This window comes from Chinchilla lanigera, unplaced genomic scaffold, assembly GCF_000276665.1.
Source record: "Chinchilla lanigera isolate Chin_1 unplaced genomic scaffold, ChiLan1.0 scaffold00110, whole genome shotgun sequence".
Classification (NCBI taxonomy): domain Eukaryota; kingdom Metazoa; phylum Chordata; class Mammalia; order Rodentia; family Chinchillidae; genus Chinchilla; species Chinchilla lanigera.
In genome coordinates, this window is record NW_004955511.1 from 5661410 (window position 1) to 5684406 (window position 22997).

At 64.5% G+C, this 22997-nt stretch overlaps 2 protein-coding genes across 6 annotated transcripts in view; one reads left to right on the forward strand and one right to left on the reverse strand.

Annotated features, from left to right (window-relative positions):
* Cd5 (CD5 molecule) overlaps nucleotides 1-9101 on the forward strand; it is a 14178-nt gene extending 5077 nt beyond the window's left edge. Inside the window, exons 2-11 of one of the 2 annotated variants that reach the window (XM_005408119.2) lie at nucleotides 2247-2285; nucleotides 3256-3567; nucleotides 3834-3896; nucleotides 4004-4327; nucleotides 5460-5750; nucleotides 5994-6119; nucleotides 6518-6571; nucleotides 7315-7434; nucleotides 7874-7964; nucleotides 8405-9101. In XM_005408119.2, the coding sequence (XP_005408176.1) occupies nucleotides 2247-2285; nucleotides 3256-3567; nucleotides 3834-3896; nucleotides 4004-4327; nucleotides 5460-5750; nucleotides 5994-6119; nucleotides 6518-6571; nucleotides 7315-7434; nucleotides 7874-7962 (1418 nt within the window). In that variant the 3' untranslated portion in view covers nucleotides 7963-7964; nucleotides 8405-9101. Of the gene's footprint in view, nucleotides 1-2246; nucleotides 2286-3255; nucleotides 3568-3833; nucleotides 3897-4003; nucleotides 4328-5459; nucleotides 5751-5993; nucleotides 6120-6517; nucleotides 7435-7873; nucleotides 7965-8404 lie in introns of those variants that run through there. The other variant, XM_005408118.2, reaches the window with a different exon arrangement.
* A 1542-nt stretch (nucleotides 9102-10643) lies between these two features.
* The window catches only part of Vps37c (vacuolar protein sorting 37 homolog C (S. cerevisiae)), a 12608-nt gene continuing 254 nt past the window's right edge, over nucleotides 10644-22997 (reverse strand). The window contains exons 1-5 of one of the 4 annotated variants that reach the window (XM_013506494.1): nucleotides 17330-17578; nucleotides 14834-14932; nucleotides 13467-13638; nucleotides 12915-12997; nucleotides 10644-12263 (exon numbers count right to left, since the gene is read on the reverse strand). In XM_013506494.1, coding sequence (XP_013361948.1) covers nucleotides 11568-12263; nucleotides 12915-12997; nucleotides 13467-13638; nucleotides 14834-14926 — 1044 coding nt within the window. In that variant the 5' untranslated portion in view covers nucleotides 14927-14932; nucleotides 17330-17578 and the 3' untranslated portion in view covers nucleotides 10644-11567. Of the gene's footprint in view, nucleotides 12264-12914; nucleotides 12998-13466; nucleotides 13639-14833; nucleotides 14933-15217; nucleotides 15405-15529; nucleotides 15618-17329; nucleotides 17579-22997 lie in introns of those variants that run through there. The other 3 variants (XM_005408123.2, XM_005408124.2, XM_005408121.2) reach the window with 3 other exon arrangements.

The following is a 22997-nucleotide window of genomic DNA, read 5'->3' on the forward strand; positions in this document are numbered from 1 at the left end:
TGGAGGAGATGGAGGCGGTGGAGGAGACGGAGGTGGAGGAGACGGAGGTGGTAGAAATGGAGGTGGTGTAGGAGACGGAGGCAGTGGAGGAGATGGAGATGATGGAGGTGATGGAGGAGATGGAGATGGTGGTGGTAATAATGGTGGAGGTGGAGAAGGCAGGGGTGAGGACGACGGAGCTGGTGAGGGGGTGGAGGCGATGAGGGCAGATGGAGAAGCGAGGAAACCAGGAAATCAGGAAACTGAGGACCAGGCAGCACCCTGAGGGTGGCTGTGCCCTGGGACGTGTGCCTCCCCTCGCTCACCCTCTCCCGGGCCTCGCCCCTGTGCGGCCTCTCCGCGGCATGCTCTCCGAGCAGGCCAGGCTGCTCCGTGCGGGCCTGCAGGGCGGTCAGCACAGTGCCCGGCTCAGGGCCATCCGCCCCTTTGGCACCTCGGGTCTGCTCCCCTCTGCATCCCCACGCTGGCACTGTGCAGACGCCCTTTGGTGGCAGAAGCAGGGGGCGCATTTCCAAGCCAAAGCCATGGTCTGAACCGGGCCTGCCACGAGGGCGCCCCGTCACGCTTACACCCGACACGCCTGCACCACGGTGGGGCACAGTCCTGGCGTCTCCAGTGGGGCGGGGGCACAGGGCAGCCTCTGCTGCGGGTCTCCTCGCTGCAGCTGGGGCCCTGCTTCCCCGGCAGCCTGGGCAGGAGGCAGTGGGAGGAGAGGTCGGGGCGGCGCCCTGCGTCCCTGTCAGCAGCCTGCCTGTGAGAATAACCATCCCCTGCAGGGCCCTGGGCTGCAGACCGACTGGGATGGGACTTCAGAAATGGGACAGCCCATCACAGGATCCCCGGGGCTTTGCCACCCGGAGTCCTCCGGGGCACAGCAGGGGTGGGGTGGGGCAACTTCCCACGAAACTCCCGCACCAGCTTGGGAGCTGCAGCCAGAGCAGGGTGTTCCAACCCCCAGTGACAGTGTCTCGGAGGAAGTGAAACATAGTCGCTTTCTTATCAAGTCAGCTCCTGTGCATGCACCTGTAATCCCAGCACTCTGGGAGGCTGAGGCGGGAGTATCGAAAGTTAAAGCTGAACCTGGGCAATTTAACAGCTTACCAAGACTGCCTCAGAAAAACAAAATGGCCCCTCCTGGGGGTGTAGCTCAGTGTGTAGGCCCTAGGCTCAGTCCCCAACACTGACAAAACACAGCGACAAAACTTCATCTCTCTGACCCGGTGCTGTCCTGGCTGCCAGCAAAGAAGCCAGTCCAAGAGGCAGAGGACAGCATCAACATAACCGCTCCGCAGGGCTGGGCAGGGTGGCCACGGGCGCTCTCTCCCAGCCCAGCCCCACCCAGTCCCCACCCTGACCAGACCCCCAGCATGACCAGGGGCCCCTGCTGCTCTGCCAAGCACCCCCTCTATGGGGCATCCCGCCTCACCCACATCAGACAGGGCTTTGGGGCAGTGGGCCCTCTCAAAGTCAGTGGGCGAGCGCGTCGGACTTCTGACCACTGAGCATGAGATAACACAGCACTGGGTGCCTGGGGAAGGCAGGAGGACGCTCCAGCTGCCCGTCCGGCTGACCGCTTGGGTCTCAGGAGCCGCAGTCCAGCTTTTGGAGCAAAGCTACGCCCAGGGCGCGTGTATGTCTCAGTCCAGGGCACAGGACCGGGGATCTGACCATCTCTGCCCCCGTCTGTTTCGTCCTGTGAATAAGGGCAGCTGTTTCTACACAGGGGGAGACAAGGAAGGCCTGGCGACAGGGCTGGCGTGTGCTTGGCGGGACGGAGGTCACACGCACCCCGTGTGCTAACAGTCACTCAGCTGTGCTCAGGGGAAAATTCAATGTCATCGCATGTTATTTTAAAAAGTAAAGTTTGTTTTCTTTTTAAGAAGTAGAGAAGCCGGGCGTGGTGGTACATGCCTGTAATCCCAGCACTTGGGAGGCTGAGGCAGGAGGATCGTTGTGAGTTCGAGACCAGCCTGGGCTACCAAGTGAGCTCAAGGCCAGCCTGAACTGCATAGTGAGACCCTGTCTCAAAAAGACAGAAAACAAAAAATAAAATAAAATAAAAAGAAGAGAAAGTGATGGCTGCAGCCTCTGACCTCGCCCTGCTGACCTCGCCTCTTGCCGGGGTGCCAGGCTACAGGAGGAAACCTGCATCTGGAAGCCCAAGGGGTGGGGCTCCTGCGAGGGTGGGGGCAGGGAGGACGGGGAGGGCGGCCCCACTTCCTGACTGTCCCCTCTTCTCTCTGCAGTGGCTTCCTGCTTTGGCTGGCCCAGCGTTGAAGACGCAGGTGAGGAAGAGCAGGAGAGGGAGGCGGGGCCGTTGTTATTAGGCCATTTAATCTTACTGCACTTATTCCTGGGCTGTTAGGGATGGAGCCTGGAGACCATGCATGCTAAACACACCCCATACCCCGAGCTACACCCCAGCCCCTACCACTTTAGGCAGGGAACTTGAGCAGCGCGGACTCTGGCACCTGTGGGCGGCCCTAAAACCAGCTCCCCCAACCAATACCAAAGGGCAATACGGATTTCCTCCCCGCGAGCTTTCTAAGATCACAAAGCCGCATGGCTGCTTTCCAGACAGCAGGGCCACTCCTGGTGCTTCCCGGAGGGAAATGGACACACAGGCCACAAAGATCAGTCCACAGCGGGCAAAGCCCCGACACCACCCTTGCAGTGCCCAGGAGGCCAAGCTGGCCGCGCTGCACGGCGAGATGCACCCGTGCACGGAGTCCCACGGCCAGAGGAGCGGCGGGCGCCCCATCTGCAGCCTCGCAGGCCGAGGAAGCCGAAAGGAAGGCCGGCTTCTGCGGCTGGAGAAGGGGCAAAGCCAGTCTCCTGGGACAGAGAGCGAGCCAGCAGCCCCCGGGCCAGATTCGGGAGCGAGCGGCTTGGGGGACTGTCTGGGCCACAGCTCGTTCTGACCTAGAGTTTGGTAGCGGCTTCGTGCTCGTGCACTGGTGTCAAATCCCAGCCAACGGTGCCCACTGAGTGTACACTGTGCCTCTCTAAAACTGACTTCAAAGGTTAAAAAAAGGCCCCCGGCTACTCGGGAGCCCAGTGAGGAGGTCTGCAGGACGGGCGGCTATGCTGGGCGGCTGTGCTGGGCAGCACCCAGCGCCCCTCGTCCACGTGCTAGGCTCCCCTCCAGCTCTGCGGTGCCCATGAGGTGCTGGGCGGGAGGGCCCCGCGGAGGGCGGGAGGGCGCCTTCCTCCCAGCTGCGCCTGACTGCTCCCCGTCACCCACCCCATCCCCAGACCTCAAGGTGCGACTCGGGGGCTCCAGCTCGCCATGCCAGGGCCAGCTGCAGGTCTACGTGCAGGACTCCTGGAGCACGTTGTGCGCTCAGAGCTGGGGCCTGGGGGATGGCTCTGCCGGGGACGCCCGTCAGGCCGCCTACCTCTGCCAGCAGCTGCACTGTGGGGACGTCTGCAGACTCCGCACCGGCCCTGCCTTCAGGGCGTCCTCAGCCGGGCTCCCCCTGGTCACCTGCCACGGAGCCCTGGGATCCTTCTCCAACTGCAGCAGCGCCCCAGGCCGGTGCCAGACACTGGACCTGGTCTGCCTAGGTGGGTTGTGGGTGCCTGAGGGACAGAGGGGTCAGGGCCCGTTCTCTGACCCCAGACACATCCAAGGGCCAGAGGCTGGCGGCTGCCTGATGGGATGGAAAAGCGGGAGCCGTTCTGCTCACGGCCAGCTCCCCCACCCCCGGAGCCCCCTCCCCCAGGACTTGGGGTGGCCCCCTTGTGAGGCAGTGTGGGCCTCAGGGGCTTACAGGGAGAGCGGTGCTGTCTCCAACCTCCTCACCCCACTGCCCCATCCTCCCCACCCACAGAGCCCCGGAGAACGCCACCACCACCCACGAGCCCACCACCACCGACCACACCGGCACCCACAGGTGGGAGACTGGGGGGGTGCAGGTTTTGCCGCGCCATGCCCCCACCCCACCTGTGCGGAGGCTGGCAGCCAGGAGGAAGCACCGCTCAGCCTAGTCCCCCATTCCAGCTCCACCCAGGCTGTGGCTGGTGGCGGGGCCCGCTGGGTCCAGGGGCCTGCAGTGCGCGGGTACTGTCGAGTTCTACAGCGGCCGCCTGGGCGGTGCCGTCGGCTACCAAGCCCCGAGTGACGAGGATGACGAGCTCCAGCGCCTGGGCACCCTCCTCTGCAGCAGCCTGGGCTGTGGCTCCTTCCTGAAGAGGCTGCCGGGAGCCGAAGCCTCAGAGCCGATTCGGTGGACGGTGCGGAACGCAAGCTGCTCGGCCCTGCCGCAGTGCTTCCAGAGGGCACCAAGCGGGGCGGCCAGCCCGGCCCTGGCCCTCCTCTGCTCCGGTGAGTGGGGCCAGGGAGGCAGGCGGGGGCCAGCAGAGACCCCCGTTGGCATGGTGGGCACAGCAGACGGCGTGGCCGAGGGGAACGGGCCGCTCACCCCAGGACGAGGAGTGGGGTCCACACAGCCACGGGGTGACCCGGAGCCGCCAGAGCACCAGCTCACAAAGTGAGGCCTGTGCGGCTGAGCTGGGAGCGGGGAGTCTGCAGAGCCTAAGGGTCACCTCAGGATCAGTGGGCAGCACTGAGGAGACCACAGGGAAAGCGAGGCAGATAGGCAGTGGGGTGGGGCGAGGTGGGTCCCCATCCTGGGGTAGGAGCATGTCCAGACCTTCCCGACAGTTTTCTGGGGCCTGCGGCTCTGTTTTCACCGTCCCCATGTCATGCAGGGGAGGAGGGGTGTGGAGAGGGCCGGCGTCTGCCCCCTACTCCCCATGTGGATCTGGAGCCTGCTGCCACCCTCAGCTCTGGCACCGGGACGGTTGGAAATGCAGCCCCCACACCCTCCCATCCCCCGAATCCAGTCTGTCTCTGTGAGGGCTCAGTACTTCCTGCAAGGATGTGGGAGGCCTGGCTCTGGCCCCTACGCCGCTGGTCCAGCGCTGGCCCTCTGGGAAGTAGGGCCCCTGCTGGCCACTGAGCTGGATTGCAGTGAGGCAGCCTGGCCCCAGCCCAACGCCCCCGATGGACTGGCCGGGCACAGTCGCCTGGCCCTTGGGGCAGAGCCTGGGCTACAGCATCCTGGGGTCTCAGCCCATGAGGAGCCAGGGCTTGGAGCAGTCTGCCCCACCCTCTGACTCAGTTCCCGCTCTGAGAAGCCTGCCTCTTGTCGGGGGACAGCAGGAGGAGAGGGTGCTCCTAAGAGGCCAGGGGGCCCAGGTGCCACGCCAGCTCTTCTCTGCCTGGCACAGGGCGAATGCTTACATTTCCACCAATGGGCACTGTCCCCAGGGCTCCTTGCCTGCATGCACCCAGCTGCCAGTCCCACGGGGCTGCGGAGGCTGGGTAGAGCTGGGTGGGGGCTACCGGGAGGGCGCCGAGGAGGCAGGCTGCAGGGAGGCGCCTCCCCAGCCAGTACTGGGCTCCAGGCCATGGGGGCGGCCGGCCTGTACCTCACCTCCCGTTGCTCCCCCAGGTTTCCAGCCCAAGGTGCAGAGCCGCCTGGTAGGGGGCGGCAGCACGTGCCAGGGCATCGTGGAGGTGCGCCAGGGCGGCCCGGGGGCACGGTGGGCGGCCCTGTGCTACAGACCCGGGAGCTCTGCACGGTGGGACGAGCTGTGCCAGGAGCAGCAGTGCGGCAGTTTCGCCACCTTCCGCAAGCTGGACGCCGGCGCGGGCACCCACGGGTTCCTCTGTCCTGGGAAGCAGCTGTCCCAGTGCCACGAGCTGGAGGAGAGGAGCCCCTGCCAGAGGGTGTACGTCACCTGTGAGTGCCACAGCCTGCGGCCGGGGCCGGGGCGCGGGAGCCGGGGAGCACAGTGAGGGCCGGGACAGCTGACGCGAGGGGAGCACTCGGGTCACACGCTGAGGACGGAAGCAGGCGCACAGAGGCAGCAGACACGGGCGAGGGACAGCCGGGCGGGGACTCCGCACTTCAGGGCACCCGGGCACGGTGCCTACCGGTGGCAGTCTCTGCCCCAGGCCAGGCTGACCCAAGCCCTCCCGACAGGCCAGGATCCCCACCCCCCAGGCCCGGCCGCGGGCACCGTGGGGAGCATCGTCCTGGCCCTGGTGCTCCTGGCTGTGCTGCTGGTGGTGTGCGGCCCCCCGGCCTACAGGAAGCTGATGAAGAAAGGTGGGTGCCGGCCCGAGCCCCCCACGCCTTCCTCCCGAGGGACGGAAAGTCGGGGGGGTCGCACTCTCTGACTCACCTGCCCCCGGGGAGGCTGAGGTGGCCTGAGCTGCGCCACAGTGTAGCCCGCGACCATGTGTGACCCTGCCCCTCCAGGCCGCTCCCTGCCTCTGAGCCTCAGTTTCCCCTCGCCCGAGAGTGCAGCCGCACACTTTGTGTGTGCAGAGGTTGCTCAGAGACAGGAAGTGGCGCTCAGGACGCTGGGCAAGGGGCTTCTCTGGAAACGCCGCCCCGCCCGCACCCCTACCCACCAGACGGGAAGCTGGGCCCAAGCCGCCTGCTGGGCACCCGGCCTCCCAGGGCCCTCGGCAGCCCTCACCACCTCCATCTCTCTGACCCAGTGCGCCAGAAGAAGCAGCGGCAGTGGATCGGCCCAACAGGGATGAGCCAGAACAGTGAGTGTCGGGCAGCCCAGGCCCGCTGGCCAGACAGGCCTCTGGGGTGGGAGTGCGGCCGCAGGCGGCCTCCGCCCGGGCTGAGGCTTCCTCAGGGGGCAGGGGCCGGGCACTTTCCACCTGACTCAGAAGCCGCAGTGTCCCCTCTGCCGCCCGTCTCTGCGGTGACTCGACCGGGGTCCCCACGGCCTCCCCTCCCTGGTGCATCCCCAGCCCTGGGACCCACACTCCCGAAGGGGCCCCCTCGGCTGCAGGGGCCAGGCCAAGCTCACCACGGCTCTCGCCCCGACTGTGGAGGCCACGCGACCTCTGCCGCGCGGTCCCCGCTTGTAGGGCAGCCCGGGAGGGCCGGCTCGAGGGCAGCCCCAGCCCCGCCCCAGGCCCGCGTGCGCGCTCAGCCACGGCCATGCCAGCCGGCCGCAGGCCGCGGGTCACGGCGCCTCCCTCCGCGTCTGCCCGCACCTCCCCCTTCTCCAGTGCAGGCTGTTCTCAACCGCACACAGGCTCCGCTTCCGGGGAGGGGGTGAGCCCCGCTTCCCACGTGTGGCGTGGCGTCTGACTGGCCCAGGCAGCTTGCTGCCGTCTGAGCCTGCCGGGGCGCCTCCCTGGGGGCAGGACGGGAGCGGGCGAGGGCCAGGGTCAGCCTGCCCCCCTGTGGCGGAGTGGGGACGGAGATGAGGCTCCTGGGTGCCGGGGGGAGGGGACAGGGCAGCAGCCCCAGCCGCCCGTCCCCGTGTGCGCAGTGTCCTTCCACCGCAACCACTCGGCCGCCGCGCGGCCCCGGGCCGAGGACCGCCCCGCGTCGCACGCGGAAAACGAGTACAGCCAGCCGCCCCGGAACTCGCGCCTGTCCGCCTACCCAGGTGAGCAGCAGAGCCGGGCATGTGGGTCGCCCTTGGAGCCCTGCCAAGAGAGAGAAGGGAGGCCTGGGGGAGCCCACCATCCCCGCTGGACCGCAGGTCCTACACGGGCCCGGCTGCCGAGGCCCAAGCCGCCCGTCTAAGAACCCTGCTCTTGGCCGACACCAGGACCCCAACCCGCTGGGTCTAAGGGACCCGCTTCCTGCAGGACCCGGCGGGGCCGGTGGTCAATGAGGCCCTCCGGCCCAGAGCAGGGCCATCAGCAGCCCGCAGGAGCCCAGAACCCAGGGCCCCTCGCTGGCGCTGACAGTGACGTCCAGGGGCAGAGATGAGCCTCGTGAGCTTCTGAGGCTGAATGCATCACTGGCTCGCACAGCCTGTGACCCGCTTACGTGCTGGGCCCGGCTCCCTGGGCCTCTGCCGATACCTCCTCTCCTCCCAGCTCTGGAAGGGGCCCTGCGCCTCTCCGCCGCCCCGCCTGACAACTCCTCCGACAGCGACTACGACCTGCACGCCGCCCAGAGGCTGTAGAGGTGAGCCTGGCCCCAGCCCCGCGGCCTACCTCGTCCCCCGTGGAGCGAAAGTGTGCACGCCTGTGACTTCGGTGCCAGAGCCAAGGATCTTCAAACCTTCCCGGGAACCTGCTCAGAAAGAGCCCCTGGGGCTAGCACAGTGGGGTGCACACCTAGCTGGGGAGGCCCTGGGCTGTCCTCGTCCTCGCAGCGTCCAAAGCCGAGGCAAAGGACTCCCCCCGGGCAGCGGGACAGTCGCAGCCCCAAGCCTGAGAGAAGAGGAACACACCCTGCGGCCACTGCCGAGAGGAGCGGGTGGGAGCAGCTCAGGGCTCATTGGGAAGACGGGCGGGGAACATTTAAGGCCGGGGAATTTCAAAACAACAAGTGCAAAAGGAGAGCGGGGCACTGGAACACGGGGGAGCAAGCCGCAGGCTCAGGCCACGTCGCCCCGCTCACAGCCCGCTGGGACTCCCGGGAGCGCGTCCACCGCAGCACGGCAGGCGGAGCCGAGCCCCCTCAGCCGCAGCTGCCAAGACGTTGCTTTTGAGAAGACAGTTCCGAAAGCAAGACCCCTCGTGGACTGACCTCACTGTCAGGTGCTGAGAACTGCAAGTGCCCCCAGGAGCTGAGCAGGAGCCTGAGGCCTCGGGCTGCCTGGCACCTCGCACAGCACCCATCTGATGTGCTAAAGAACCAGAAGGAGGCAGCGCCACGCCCCTCTGGAGAAGCCCGCTGCTGGGCCGCAGCTGCCCCGAGTCCGAGCTCCCAACCCACCCCCTCACACACCCCGGAACTGGGCGCCAGGCTCAGGAAGCCGCGGGACAGACCTGCAGTCCCCCCCCCAGACAGACGTGCGGTCCCCACCCCTACCCACCCGCCAGGACGAGGCAGGGAGCTGGGCCTCGGGGACCCAGGCGAGGACGGCCACCCAGGGGCAGCCACCCCATGTGAGGGGCCCTCCATGTGGACGCTGCAAGTGAGGCCCTTCAGCAGAGATTTGGGGAGCCCAAGGGAACCCCTTTCCCCCCTGGCCGCCCCTGCCCCAGAGCCTTGGGCTTCTCCTTGGACACCACCCTGACACACAGTGAAGGAGCCTCCTGGGGGTTTGTGTGGTGCGCACTGAACGTGTTTGTTCCGTAAATGATGCTTGTCCTACTTCCGTGAGCACGGGTGCTCTGACCACTCCTGTCAAGCGCCCCCCACCCCCGCCGTCACATTGAGGACACACCCTGGGCCTGCACCTCTGCACCTCTGAGAGCAGGGATCCACGGTTCCGGCCACAGAGCCAGCCCTGGGGCAGCACAGGGAGGACACGGGCGTCAGGTGGACGCAGCATGAGGACCAGGGAATGCCGGCACCACGGACCGGGCTGCAACAGCCCAGGAACCGCGGCTGGCCGTCGACCTGCAGCCACCCAGGCTGGGCCCTGGAAAGGGACCCAGGGGCTGCTGTCGGGGAGACGCCAGGACCTCCCTAGGTGACAGCTCTGCGTCATTTGACCGCCGTACTGTGGCCTCAAAGCCACCACAGCGACTTTCTTTAAAAATCCAAAGAGGAAGTGCCGTTGGGGCAAGGAGTCTTTAGAGACTGTAACTGACAGGGCCGGGTGACAGCTCAGTGAGACCTGCGTAGTCGCCCACGCCCTGAGACGTGCCTGTCACCAAGGATCCCTACAGGTTCCAGCCTCGGCCACAGGTCCAACCCAGGCCACCTGTCGAGGCTGTCCTCCAGCGGGGGAGGATGCCCGAAGGTGACTTGGGCCACCTCACACCCCACCCCCTCCCGTGTGGCCAGCGGTCCTTGGGGCCTTGTGTGAGCACTGTCCTGTCAGGTAAACTGAGGACCCCAAGGAAAGCCCAGGGCCTCTGGCTGGCTCGGCCGTGCGTCTACGCTGGGCTCTCCCAGCTCCAGGCTGGACATGGGGAGCCCGGAGGAGCGCCTGTGACTAGGGTGCACCACCACCTCACGCGTGCAGGCCGGCAGGGGAGCCACAGCGTCTCCTCCCAGCCTGGCACAGCACCAGCCCACGCAGGTCACAGCTGCAGCTCCACCCACAGCCTGGCATCTTCCGGGACCTGGCTCCCTGGGTGCCGGCAGGAAAGGGGACCGAAGAGAGGGGGCCACAGGGCCCAGCAGAGCCCACTCTGACCCAGGTCTCCTTCCTCATTAGAAGTGGGGCAAGCCCCAGAGGCCACAGTGCCAGCGAGCACAGGACGTGACCCACCCTGGAGGACAGTGCTAGCCACACCCTGATCACCCTCGGGGACAGAGGGCAGAAGGCCAGCTTGAGGGACTCAGAAGCGCCAGTGGGACCAGCTGGCGGGGCCACACACCCAGCCTGGGGTGCCCTGACCCTGGGCGCACCCCACAGCCCCGCAAGAAGGCTGGTCAGCGGCGGCCGGCAGGTGTCAAGAGCAGGACTGGCGCGGGCGCCCCCTTGCGGGAGCCTGTAGCCTTGCAGCCTCCGGCACAGCCCGTACCTAAAGCGGGGCGGGCTCAGCCCTTCCAGGAGACCGAGCGAGGAGGGGAGAACACCGGAAGCTGGCGGGCGGCGAGGGCAGGGAGGTGGCCGCGGCGAGGCTACCAAGAGGGACGGGGAACGGGATGCAGATGGGGATACCCATGGGGCCCCGCGAAGTGCGCTTCCTGGGCCAGGGGACGTGCGGGGCGACCCCGGGAGGAAGCAGAACACGGGTGTGATCCGCCCACGTTTATTGCGACCCGCGACTCAGACGGCCGCACCAGGACAGGCTCCACGGGACTCCTCACCAACAGCCAGCAGCGGGCGCCGCCGAGGTGCCGCACTGCCCCGCACCTCACACGCCGGCCGCCGCCGGCCAGGCAGCCCCATCCCTGCACCCCGCACCCACGGAGACGGAGGGCGGCAGGGACGCCTCAAGGCACGACTTCCTGACCCATGCAGCCACGGCCGCGGGTCCCCTGAGACCTGTCACCTGAGCGCACGCGCAGCTGCTCCGCCGCACCCCGGGCCACTGGGGCGGGGCACACCTGGCCGCGGCAACGTTCCCAAGAGCACTGTGGGGTGGGGTCCCAGGCGCCTTTGGACGCTGTCCCTGGGGTTGGGGGGTTACATGGGCAGGCAGGGTGGAGGGGCTGCTCGCATGTGAGATACAAGGCACGAAAAGATGGGGGCTCAGACCGGCTCCACAGCCCCCCAACGCCCTGCTGGGGCCTGCTGGGCTCCAACCACTGCTCTGTCCAGCCAGAGCCCAGGTGGCCAGCGTGAGGCCGCTGCAGTGCACTCTGGCCGCGGCCTGGCAGCAGCCTAGCGGTTACATTATGGCTTCGTGGGGTGGCAGCTGCTGCTCTCCCCTCCCGGCCCCAGCCCTGGCCCACGGGTGGGGGGTCCGGGGCTCCGTCCAGGGGCCAAATCCCAGGTATGGGGCAGCAGGGCCGTCCCGTCCACGTCCAGATGTGCCCGGGAACAGAGGAGCACACGGCGTGCACACCGGCTCAGACTCCAAGCCCGCGGCCGGCCCTGAGGGCAGTCAGGCCGCTGGTCAGGGGCTGCCGTGCAGTCACAGCACCAAGGCTGCTGCTGCCCCTCGGTCTCTGTGCAAGGAGGGCGAGGGCCACGGTGCCGAGAGGAGGGCAGCCCACCTAGTACCCGGGCCAGGCTGGGCCCGAGGGCGGGGGGAAGCCGTAGGGGGGCGCGGGCCTGGTGGGGTACGGGGGCTGCGTGGGGAAGCCGGGCAGCGGGGGCTGCGTGGGGTAGGGGGGCTTCCCTGCCATGGGGAGAAAGGGGGACTGCTGAGGATAGCCAGGACTGGGGGCCCGGCCCCCCGCTAAGGGGTACCCAGGGCCTGAGGTGCTGGTCGGGGGTGTGGGGTAGCTTGGCTGGAGCGGCGTGCCCCTGGAGGGGGACCAGGCATAGCCTGCAGCCACCCCGGGCCGGGGTCCTGGCGGCGTCCCGTAGGCCGAGGGCTGGGCCATCACTGGGAAGGGGGCTGGCGGTAGGGCGCCCTGGGCAGTGGGGCCGGTGGGCAGGCTGGGCATTGGGCTGTAGGGCAAGGGGTAGGGGGGTGTGGCCGACGGCAGTGGCTGCGGCTGCAGCTGCGGTGGGGGCTCCTCGGCCACGGGGGGCACAGCCTGGGTGGCAGGGCGTGGTGGTGGCGGCGGTGGCCGGGGTGGGGGGGCGTCCCCCGCCGGCTCCTGGGGCACACGGGGCCTCCTCACTACGTCCTGCAGCTTCTCCACCCGCACGCGGCGCAGGTGCGACAGCATCCGCATGGCGGAGAAGTCCTCCAGGAACTGCTCCAGCGGCACCTCACCCTCCAGGAACCTCTGAGCCATGGCCTGTGGGACAGAGTGGTGACCATGGGTGCCGGGCCGCTGTGCCCTGCTCTCAGGCTCGCCTCCGGCCCCTGCTGACGACGACGACACGCCTTCTGTCCTCTGCGTCCCTCTCAGGGAAGTCAGCGCCTTCAGGCGACCACCGGGCCATGGCAAAGCGCAGTCACTGATGCTGCCTGCCCAGACACGGCGGAAAGAATCCCCTGCGTGAAACTGACACAAGGGGACGGGGACAGGGACAGGGCAGGGGGCAGGAGGGCCTGGCCCCACTGGATCCTGGGCTTTCGCCACAGCACCCTTCCACCTGGCGGCCACCAGGGCAGCAGCCCCTACCCAAGGTCAACCCAGCCCAAACCTACGAAATGCAAAATTCTAGAAATGCACAGTTCATGAGTTTGAAGCAGCTTTCTTCGCAGCATACTGTTGTAACTGCCTGTTAATCTAGTGCTGTGCCTTGTTTACAAACTAAACTTCCTCGAGGCTGTGTGTCCAGGGAGACGCACTACACACTCCACAGTGGCGGGGCCCAGGCCTTGCCACAGTCCAGGCACCCCCGGGTCTCAGAAAGTCCCTGTGGACAAGGGACACGGCTGCACGTGTGCCAACAGGGGCTCGAGCAGGACCCCAGGCGCCGCCCGCCACGCCCTGACTCACCTCGGACTCCTCCTCAATCTTCATGCCTTCGATCTGCAGGAGGTCTAGCAGGGTCCCCGGCTGTAGTGCAGAGGAAAACTTCTCTGGAAGTGGGAGAGACAGGCACGTGGTCCAAAGGGCCCCATGTGATCAGCGCTGGACGCCACGGCCTGGGAGGGGCCCAGCCAGGCCCAGGGTCCCGCATGTCCCTGCAGGTGTCCCAGGGAAGTCACCTTCCCAGGCAGAGGGGAGCGTGGGAGCCAGGCCAGCCCGGGGCGAGCAGGCGGGATGGAGCGGACTCGGGTCCTGCTCTGCCCAGCAGCTACTGCAGGCGGTCCCTGCCGCCTTCCTGGGCCAGACGCCCCGTACGGGGAAGGACTCGGCCCTCAGACTCCAGCCCCAAGCCCCGGCTCCGGCACTGCACCTTCTGCAGTTCTCACTTGTACGTGAGGATCCACGGTACCTCTCCGTACCCACTGCCCACGAAGCCTGTGGCTCCAGGCCTGCCTGGCAGGCAGCGAGCCGTGCCCGCACCACTCCACCAGCCGCCCACCCAACCCACCGTGCACCCACCCAGCCGGGCCTTCTGCTCCTGGCAGCGCTCCACCAGCCTGCGCAGCTCCTGGTACTTGTCGGAGAGGTTGGAGCGGCTGATCTCCAGGGGACCCTGGAACTCCAGGTTCCGCTCGGCCAGGCTCCGGTTGGTGGCCAGGGCCATCTCCCGCTCCAGCTGCAGGTCCTGCACCTGGAAGGGGAGGGCACCGTGTGACGGTGAGAGCCACCTCCCACTGCCCGGCACAGTCAGGCCGATGAGTGCCATCATGTGGTCACGGGAACCCAGCAGCTCTCGGGCGGACGCACATGGGACCCAGCGCTATGGTGACAGCCTGCCCCGGCCACCTGCTGGATGGGCACTAGGCCCCAGGGGCAGAGCTCCAGCGGACAGAACCAGTTGGCATGAACAGCTGGGGGTCGCACAGCACAGGGGACCCTAGGCTACTGACGATGCTGAGGAAGACGGTGTCTGCGCCCGCACAGTGCCGCTGTGCTGCGCGGGAGAAGCTGAGCCGGGGCATCCCGGACACCGGGCCAGAGACATGGCCCAGGGAGGCCGACGAAGGAGCCACTGGGTGAGGCCTGTGCGCCCTCTGCCCAGATCGCCTCACTGCCCAGCCCGGCCCTCTGCACTGCAGCCAGTGGGCCAGAAGCCACAGACCCTTCCTAGACAGTGGGTGACGGGATGCCCACATGCCACGGTCCCAGGAAAGTCAGTCAGGCCCAAGTAGGTGGGGCCCACATGCCGACAGCACCTGCTGGCCAGGAGAGGTCATGGCCATGGAGGATGGGCAAATCCTCTGTTAAATGTGAAGCTCGGCCAGGCGAAGTGGCACATGCCTGCAATCCCAGCACTTAGGAGGCTGAGGCAGGAGGATTGTTTTGAGTTTGAGACCAGCCTGGGCCACAAAGTGAGCTCAAGGCCAGCCTGAACTACATAGCGAGACCCTGTCTCAAAAGGACAAAAATAAATAAGTAAATAAACGTGAAGCTCCATGCAGGTGGGAAGAAGCCAGGACTCGGTGCCAGGTGCAGCGGGCACAGGATCAGACAGGGACGAGCTACAGCCCAGTCCCGGAGCCTGAGTCACCTGCAGGTGCAGGGCCACACGGGGGAAGGTGGGCACGAACCCACCATGCTTGAGTCAGGCTGGACCGCCTGCGGGAGCCAGGAGGACAGGGGTCCAAGTCCATGTGGGTCCCAGGCTCCCCACCCCTGCCTAGGCTTCCTGGGGGCCCAGGAACTGGCCTGAACCCTCAGGGGCTACTCTGCCCGGGGCCTGGCAGGGGGCAAAAGCCACAGAGAAGGCGGGGCTTGCCACACCCCCGCTGGCTGGCATCCCGGGGAAGGCCCTGGGGGCCTCCCACCTGGGCAGCCTCACCTACCTCCGGGGACTCCAGGGCCAGCCGGCCGATGGCCTCCTCGTCACCCTGCATCTCCTCCAGCTCCTGCACGGTCTTGTCTCTCAGCGTCTCCATCCTGCCCTGCAAACAGCACAGCGCAGTGAGGAGAGGCCCACAGCGAAGGCCCGGAGCGCGGTCAGGCCTCCCTCGCAGCCCTGCGGCCCCCACAGCACCCACACAGAGGCTGGTAGCTCACAACGGCCCAGGGTAGGCAGCACGAGCCCGCAGGTCCCTGCCGGTGGGTGGCGCTCCCCAGGGCACAGACAGAAAGCAGGGACGGGGACACACTCAGCTCAGGCTCACTGGCGAGCAGCACGGCCATGCTGCCCCACAGGAGGCGGCTATTCCTGTCCCAGCCAGAAATACCCGGCTCCGCAGGCTGCGGCACAGCAGCCCCAGCTGCGTCCTGCTCGCTATATTTAGTGCACCGCAGCCTCCGGCTCTCCCAGCGTGTGTGCAGCGGTGGCCTCCCCAGGGTCACAAACGTGAGTGTCACAGCGGTGTCCAAACGGAGCAGAAGAAAGCCCCAAGTCAGCCTCGCAGGCAGTCAGCAGGAAGGGAAGCCAGCTGACCCAAAGAGGACGCGGCCGACAGCCCAGGCTTCGCCCTGGCGCTCCCGCGTGGCAAGCGAGTCACAGTCCGGGGAGGGGAGCTGGGGGCCGGAGCGGAGGTACACACCAGCACCCTGTTCAGTGGCTGAAGCACTGTTTTTGTTGTTGTTGTTGTTTGTTGTTGTTTTGTCTTTTTCCGACAGGGTCTCGCTATGCAGTGCAGGCTGGCCTCAAACTCGAAATGATCCTCCTGCCTCAGCCTCCCGAGTGCTGGGATTACAGGTGTGCGCCACCACGTCTGGCTGAAGCACTGTTTTTAGGGTGCTTATCTTCTCTCCATGCAGGTTGCAGGTTGTAGATGCAGCCCTCCCCCACGCTGCCAGTTCTCGAAGACACCAGCACCACGCAGGTCGTGGGCATCCCTGCCCTCTGTGAAGGCCCAGGGCAGACAGAGCGCCCTTCTCTGGGACTCGGCTTCCCCGTCTGTAACAGGCCAGGAACGGCATCTCCTCAGGGTCCAGCAGTGTGAGAGGCCGAGCTGCTGGCGGTACCCAGCGTCCCTCTGCCAGGAGAGTCCATCTCTCCCTCCTGCCCAGGCCGCGGCACGCAGACCTGCCACGGCTCGGTGTCCAGAGGGCAGACACCTGCATGTGGGGAGGGGGGCGGCCGTGCCTCGTTTCTCCTCTGGGCTGAGGCTTTGGAAAGAATGAACGGAACTCCTGCCTGGCCCCAGGCACCCAGCCATCCTCCCTCTGCCACCCCAGCACTTCCCAGACTCCTCCAGGGACTGATTCATCCCCAGGCCACGGAGCCCAAGGGCGGGTTCAGTCACACAAACCCTTTCAGCTTCATCAGCATTGCCACCGAGCAACAGGCAGCTGCCCCGCGGCTCGTATGTGAGGCGGCCCGCCAGCCAAGCCCCTGCGCTCCTGAGGCCCCGGCCCTCCTCAGCCTGCAGCTGACCTGGAAGCACATCCAAAGCGACGGCAGCTGGGCTCCCGCTCGCGGCCCTGTACCTGACCGTCCGGATGGCTTCTAATCTGCAAGCAGGGCCAGCTGTCCCTAGGGAGGCCCACCACACAGGACGGACTCCAGGGGCTTTGGGGGTACCCGGGCCATTGCCCTGAAGGCTCACAGTTGCCCAGCTGGCGGCGGTGGGCGCTGCTGACCCCACCTGCACAGAGCTCCCTGGCCAGCGGCCCGCCTACCGCCTCGGACCCCGCAAGAGCCCTCGAAGGCCGTTTGCCAGCCGCCAGGCAGCAGGCAGCGGCAGTGCAGGCTCGGACCCCACTTCCACCCCGTGTCCAACGTCCGAGCCCGGCCCTTGCCTCCCTCACAGCTCAGGCGACCAGAGCTCTCCCGCCCCGCTCTGAAGCCCAGGTCTGTATCTGCGGTGTGCAAAGTGGTGCGGCCCTTGGCGCGGCACACACGGCCAGCTGACCCTGACCCTCTGCAGCCAGGTCCCTGCCAGCACCCGTGGGCGCTCCTGTCCTACCTTCTCCTCGCAGGACGAGAGCACCCTCAGCCCCCTAGCAAACGGATCCGTGAGGGTCAGGGAGCTGAGGATCCTGTCCCCGAGGAGCCCACAGCACACCCTGCCTGCCGCCTGCACCCGGAGAGGTCAGCACCTCCACAGGGCCCCGTGCTCCTCTGCAGATGGGGGTCAGCGTGTCCTGCCCCCGGTCTCCCTCTGCACCCTGCACGTGGGCCACGAGTGCCCACCGGACAGGGCTTCCGCCTCGCGCTGACAGGAGCAGGGACCAGACTCAGCGGCCGCCTCAAACAGCCGCAGGCAAAGCAGCAAAGGAACCGCCCAAACCCTGGCCGAGCGGGGAAGCAGACCAGGGGGTGTCCAGCCTGGCTTGGAGGCAGAAGAGTGGCAGGGGTGCGGGACAGCCAGGGACAGAGGAGCAGGGGAGACCCCTACCGTGAACCCCCAGAACCTGCACTGGGTCCGCTCTGGTCCTTCGGCCCTGAACTGGGCAGGATCGTGTCCCGCCAGCCTCGGCAGTGGGGAGCAGGGAGCCAGGCCCAGGCCGCTCCGACCCCGCGACCACAGCCCCAGAGCAGCCTCTGCAGGCTCCGAGTGGTCCAGGCCACTCAACAGCGTCCACAGACACTGGCAGGGATGTTTACGGAAACAACACCATACCCAGCAACCAGCAAGGCGAAAGCCATAACACGCAACAGGCAGCTAGAAACCAAGACACACAGAAGTGAGAAACGTCCCTGGGAAGGAGGAAAACAACCGCCAAAAGCAAAAGCAGAAATCAGACAGAGGAGAGAACCCCGAGCAAGGACACTAGAGCAGCTCTGTATGTTCACGCTAGAAGCTGAGGGCAGTAAGTAGGGCCTGGAAGACACTCTGTTAAAGTCTGAATCAACCCTGTACAGGTAAACGCCACAGCGCTGCGATTAAGAAAGTACACCAGGGGCTGGGGATTTAGCTCAGCGGCACAGCGCCTGCCTGGCAAGCGCAAGGTCGTGAGTTCGATTCCCAGTACCGGGAAAAAAAAAATCTACAAGAAAGTACACCAGACAGGAAGCGGGCAGCGTGGGTGCTGCAGGGCAGCAATCTGAAGACCTGGCGGTAGAAATCATCCCAAACAAACCAGAGCAGGAAAACAGCGCTGGGGAGATGAACACTCAGACAGCCAGGGTAACTCCACACACCATAGGCCTTCCCCGAGGACCAGGTGGAGAGGGGGGGGGGGCAGGGGACGGAAAAGTATCTTAAGACCTACTGGCTGAAAATCTCCAATTTTGAGGACAGTTACATACCCACACATCCAAGAATTCAATCCCAGCACAGAAACGTGGAGAAAACGACACCAGAACACACCATAAATTACTTAAGCCCAGAGGTAAGAAGCCAAGTGGGGGGAGATGTCACACTACGAACGAGAAGGGCAGAAATGAGAAGGGCAGCAGGCCACACTCGGGAGACCCCGGCCAGCTCAGCACAGGAAAGACAGTCCACCCACAATTCCCCACCCAGAAAATAAATACAAGGCCATGCCGGGTGCGGCGGTGCACACCTACAACCCAGCACTGGGGAGGCAGAGGCAGGAGGACTGCCATGAGGGGCTACAAAGTGAGAACTGCGCAGTGAGACTCTGTCTCAAAAAGACAAAAAAAAAAAGCACAAGGTCGTGAGTTTGGTTCCCGGTACCGGAGAAAAACCAAAAAAAAAAAAAAAAAAAAAAAAAAAAAAGAAAGTCGTCCCAGACATCCAAAAGTGTAAGGAGCTCATCGAACAAAAGACACGTGGAAAATGTCCGAGGACAGGAGCGTGAAATGGGCCAAAGTGTGGGTCTGTGTGGGGACACAGAGCACGGACACGAGAGACAGGAAGTGTCGAGCCCGTCCTCTCCTGCTGAGGCTCCCGACAGCATCGCTGGCGCACTGGGGAACTGAGGACGGCCTAGAAGTCAAACGCATGGCGACAGCGGCCAGGCCAGGCGGGAAGGGAGGGTCGCTGCGGGGTCTCCACGCACCGAGACCCCCAGAGGCCGCCATGAGGTGCGCACACACACACACACACACACACAGCGTGCATTAACACAACCCTTAAAGAGAAGCGTCACAGTGAATAAGCCAACAAAGGAAACGAAAGGGAGCCAATGACGCCGCGGTCCCAAGGAGGTCAGACAGGAAGGGAGGGGGAACGAGGAGCACGGGTCAGACTGGGCAAGCAGTGGCCTCAACCCCGGCCGGCTCAGCGCTCATGTTAAACGTTAAACGTTAAACGTTAAACGTGAGCAGTTCGCACACTGCAATTACAACAGAGCTGCTTAGGACTGCATTTTTTAAAATTTTTATTTTAAAGAGAAAAAAATTTCAACACAATAGGAGACTAACGATGTTTAATACATTGAGTATTGTCATCTTTAAATTAGTTACTCAGAGTACAAGATACTGGCATTTAAGACTGGATTTTTAAAAAGTAACACCTGATAAAGACCACTACAAGCAGCCCTGAGGACTTGAATTAACCAACTGGCTTCCCCTGTTTACTTGTGAGTCTGTCCCAGGCCTAGCCCCCTTGTCTGGAGATGGGCAGCGGACTCATAGTAAGTGAACCCCTGTGAACCACTGGTTCCGGCTGAGGCCTGTAGTGGCGGGGAAAGCCAGGACACCTCAAAGGACAAGAGAAGGCCACAGCTAAGGGCACCTGGCTCCAACCTCCATGAACTAGACAAAGACTACAGCTGCAGGTGTCTCACTCCTGTGGTGAGGGCCTTCCTGGAGATCACATGGTTCTCCTAAAATAATGTAACGCCTTACTTGGAGAAGTGCTTGAGTGGTCCTGCCTTTCTTCAGCATCCCCTCCCTCGTTTTGATAACTAAATAAATACAGGTCACCCAGAGAAGTTCTCTGTCTCAGGCCCCAGAGAATCTCGAATTCTGCTAGAGGGTTTTGATCCTCCTGGAGCCCTAAAATCATAACACTTGGCCCTTTTGTTTAGCCTTTGAAGTCTACCCATTTGGGAGATTTTGGACCAGGTCCGCAGTAACTAAGGGATAATATTAATTCGTCAAACACCCACCTAACGACTGCCCACAAGAAGGCCATCTGGCACAGAAGTACTCAATGCTGTAAGAGCCGAAAGGCCCAGAAACACTCGCACCATCTCCAAGCGCTCGTTGCTTGTGAAGTGTCCTCTTGCCCGGGTTGGGCACAGTTCCTGGACGTCAAGCACATTCCCGCTGTGCTGCCCGCATCTCCTCCACCCATCCCGCTGCTTTTTCTCTACCCTTCGCCCGTTACACACTAACTCCGCCCCGGCCCACCCAGCTGCCCCCACACCACTCCGTGCCTGCGCAGGTAACTGCGCCAGACCCGGCAGAGGACTCCCACAGCAGCCGCGTGCCCCGCTCAGCAGACGCCAGACCTCCCTTCTCAGCGATGAGCGAGTCCCAGCTCTCAGACCACACTCCCGCTGCTCATCTGTTAATGGACACGAGCTGGGCCGCGGGAAATAAGGCTGCTGTGAATCACACGGGCCACATCTGCCCTCGTTCCTGCTCCCGCTTCTTCAGGGCACATGCCCGGCAGTGCGGCGGCTGTTCGCGTGGCGATCGTGTTTAATTTCCTGAGAAATCAGCACACTGTTTTCCGTGGCGGCTGCACTGTTTTACATTCTTACCAAAAAAGGACCAAGGCTTCGATTTTTCCATATCCTCAGTAACATTATTTCCTATTTTGTAAAATAATCATCATCCTGTTCCAGGTGTGGTGGTCCATGCCTGTAATCCCGGCACTCAGGAAGCTAAGGCAGGAGGGCTGCCGTGAGTTTAAGGCCGGCCTGCACTACATCGTGAAAGCCTGTCTCAAAAGAAACCAAAAACAAAAGATCTAGAAGAAGAAGAGGACAAATGCACAGTGGCAGCCCGAAGTTCCTCTGCCCCTCTCTGGAGAACGGAGAGAGGGCCGGAGGGCGGCGCGGGCGCAGGAGCCGTGAGTAGCACAGCCAGCCCACCTGGCTTGGTGCGAACTACTGCACAGCCCCCCGGAGCGCAGCGGGGGACACCTCGTCCTTCTCAGGCGCCCACAGGGATTCAGCAGCACTGGGCCACCCCTCAGGCTCAGTTCCGGCAGAACCACTCAGAGCTCACAAAGGAGGCACGACGCTTACACAGACGCAAGGTTAAGAGCCAGCGTTTACTGGGCCGGGGGACAGAGTAACACCTTCGGGCTGACGATGGTCCTTTCCACCCTTAATCCTGCCGAAGACACGGGATAAACCGGCAGTGGGATTAGAAGCGTCTTCCCCGCCAGGCCTCCTCATCTGAGGCCACCGCCTACCCGGCCTGTGCTCCAGGGGCTCCCCAGCCAGCCCCGAGAGAATCAAGACAAACCTGTCTGATACTTGCTCAGTCCTCCTTGCAACTGCTGGCAGCAGACAAAGAGAAGGGCATTTGCCAAGGGAACACCTTAAAGCCAGCGAAACCTGGGGTACTTGCAGTGACACAGCCCTCTCTGCCACCGCCCGCCACCCATCCTGAAGCGAGCCAGACCCTCCCAAAAAGGATCCTCCCAGATCCTTCGAGGAAGCTCCTGACAGAACTCCCACACAGCGGACACGAAATGGGATTAGAACAAGACCTTCAACGGCCTGATTATGTCCGCCCGGAAAAACCCTACTATTCCTGGCCACTGGTGTCCAGAAACGATTCACGTGGCTGCTGATCCCAGAGCCCTTTCAACGGCAATTCTTAGTAATGATCTCATCTCCAAGCTCCCAGTGACCCAGGACTTGTGTTTCAAGTAAGAATCACCTGCTGTCCATTTGTTAGACTCTGGGGGGGCCCCCTCCAGCTAACACCACAAGAGTCTCCAGACGCAAAGGTGACACCACGAGAGTTAAAGGCCACCCTGCGGCTCAAATGAGGCGGGAGGGTTAAAATCCCAACTCTGTCACCTCCATGTGTGTGACAGCGGCCAAGTGAGCTCAGGTCCTTGTGACACGTCATCTGTACAGTGGGATCACTGACTACCTGAACGTGTTCTCCAGTCCCAGGACCAAGGCTTGGTCTCTGCACACGGCTGCCAGAAGCTGCCGGATGAACGTGTTCTACTTAATGGAAATTACAGAGGCACTCGGCCAGATTCGGAGATAATCTAGGAAAAGCTTTTCTGGCCTGAGACTGCCCAGAACAAAGGCTCCCTTCAGCATCCAGCATCCATCCTGCAGCACCTCAGCCCGGCAGTCTTCGTCCTCAGTCCGGCCCAGAGCCCAGAGCCCAGGGCTGCACAGGGCTTCCCAGGGAAGCCTCCCCCAGGCTGTCACCTCCACCTCCTGCTGCAGGGCTGACAGGCACAGAACTGGGGTTCTGCCGGGCATCGTGGTGCACGCCTGTAATCCCAGCACTCGGGAGGCTGAGGCAGAAGGATCGCTGCGAGTTCCGGACCAGCCTGGGCTACAAAGTGAGCTCAAGGCCGGCCTGAACTGCATAGTGAGACCCTGTCTCAAAAAAAAGACAAAAGACAAAAAAAAAAAAAAAACTGCGATCCTATCCTGGGTGCCCGGGTAGAAAAGGAGACCTTGGATATAAGGGCGGGGCCGACCTGGGGGCGGAGAGGGCCTGAGGCAGCCAGGGAGAACTGGGACGCCAGGGAAAGGGTCCGTGAGGCTCCGGGGTCGGGATGGACGGACATTCCCGGTAGGAGGGACCAGCCTGGCGGCCGGGGGCTGAGCCCAAGGTGCGGTCACTCTGCCGCACCTCGCAGCACGGCCGGCACCCTCCTTCGCACCCTGGTGGGTGGCGCGTTCGGCCCCAGCCGAGGGGCACAGGCGGGATGCGGACGCACACCTGCCCACGGGCGCCTCCGGCCCAGGCAGGGCTGCTGGGGCCGCTGGACTGCCCTGCCCTGCCGCGGGCAAAGGGCGCGCAGTCCCTCCGACCCCACGCCGCCCTCTGGCAGGTCCGACCCCGCTCCCAGGCCTCAGTCTCCCCACCCGCACAAGGACACCCGCTCCAACGACACCACAGCCGTGATGGCAAGAGGCCCACGCGGCGAGCGGTGAGGGACACGCGGGGACAGCGGGCGGCGCCCCACGCGCGGCCCGTCCCGCGCCCTCGCGCCCCTC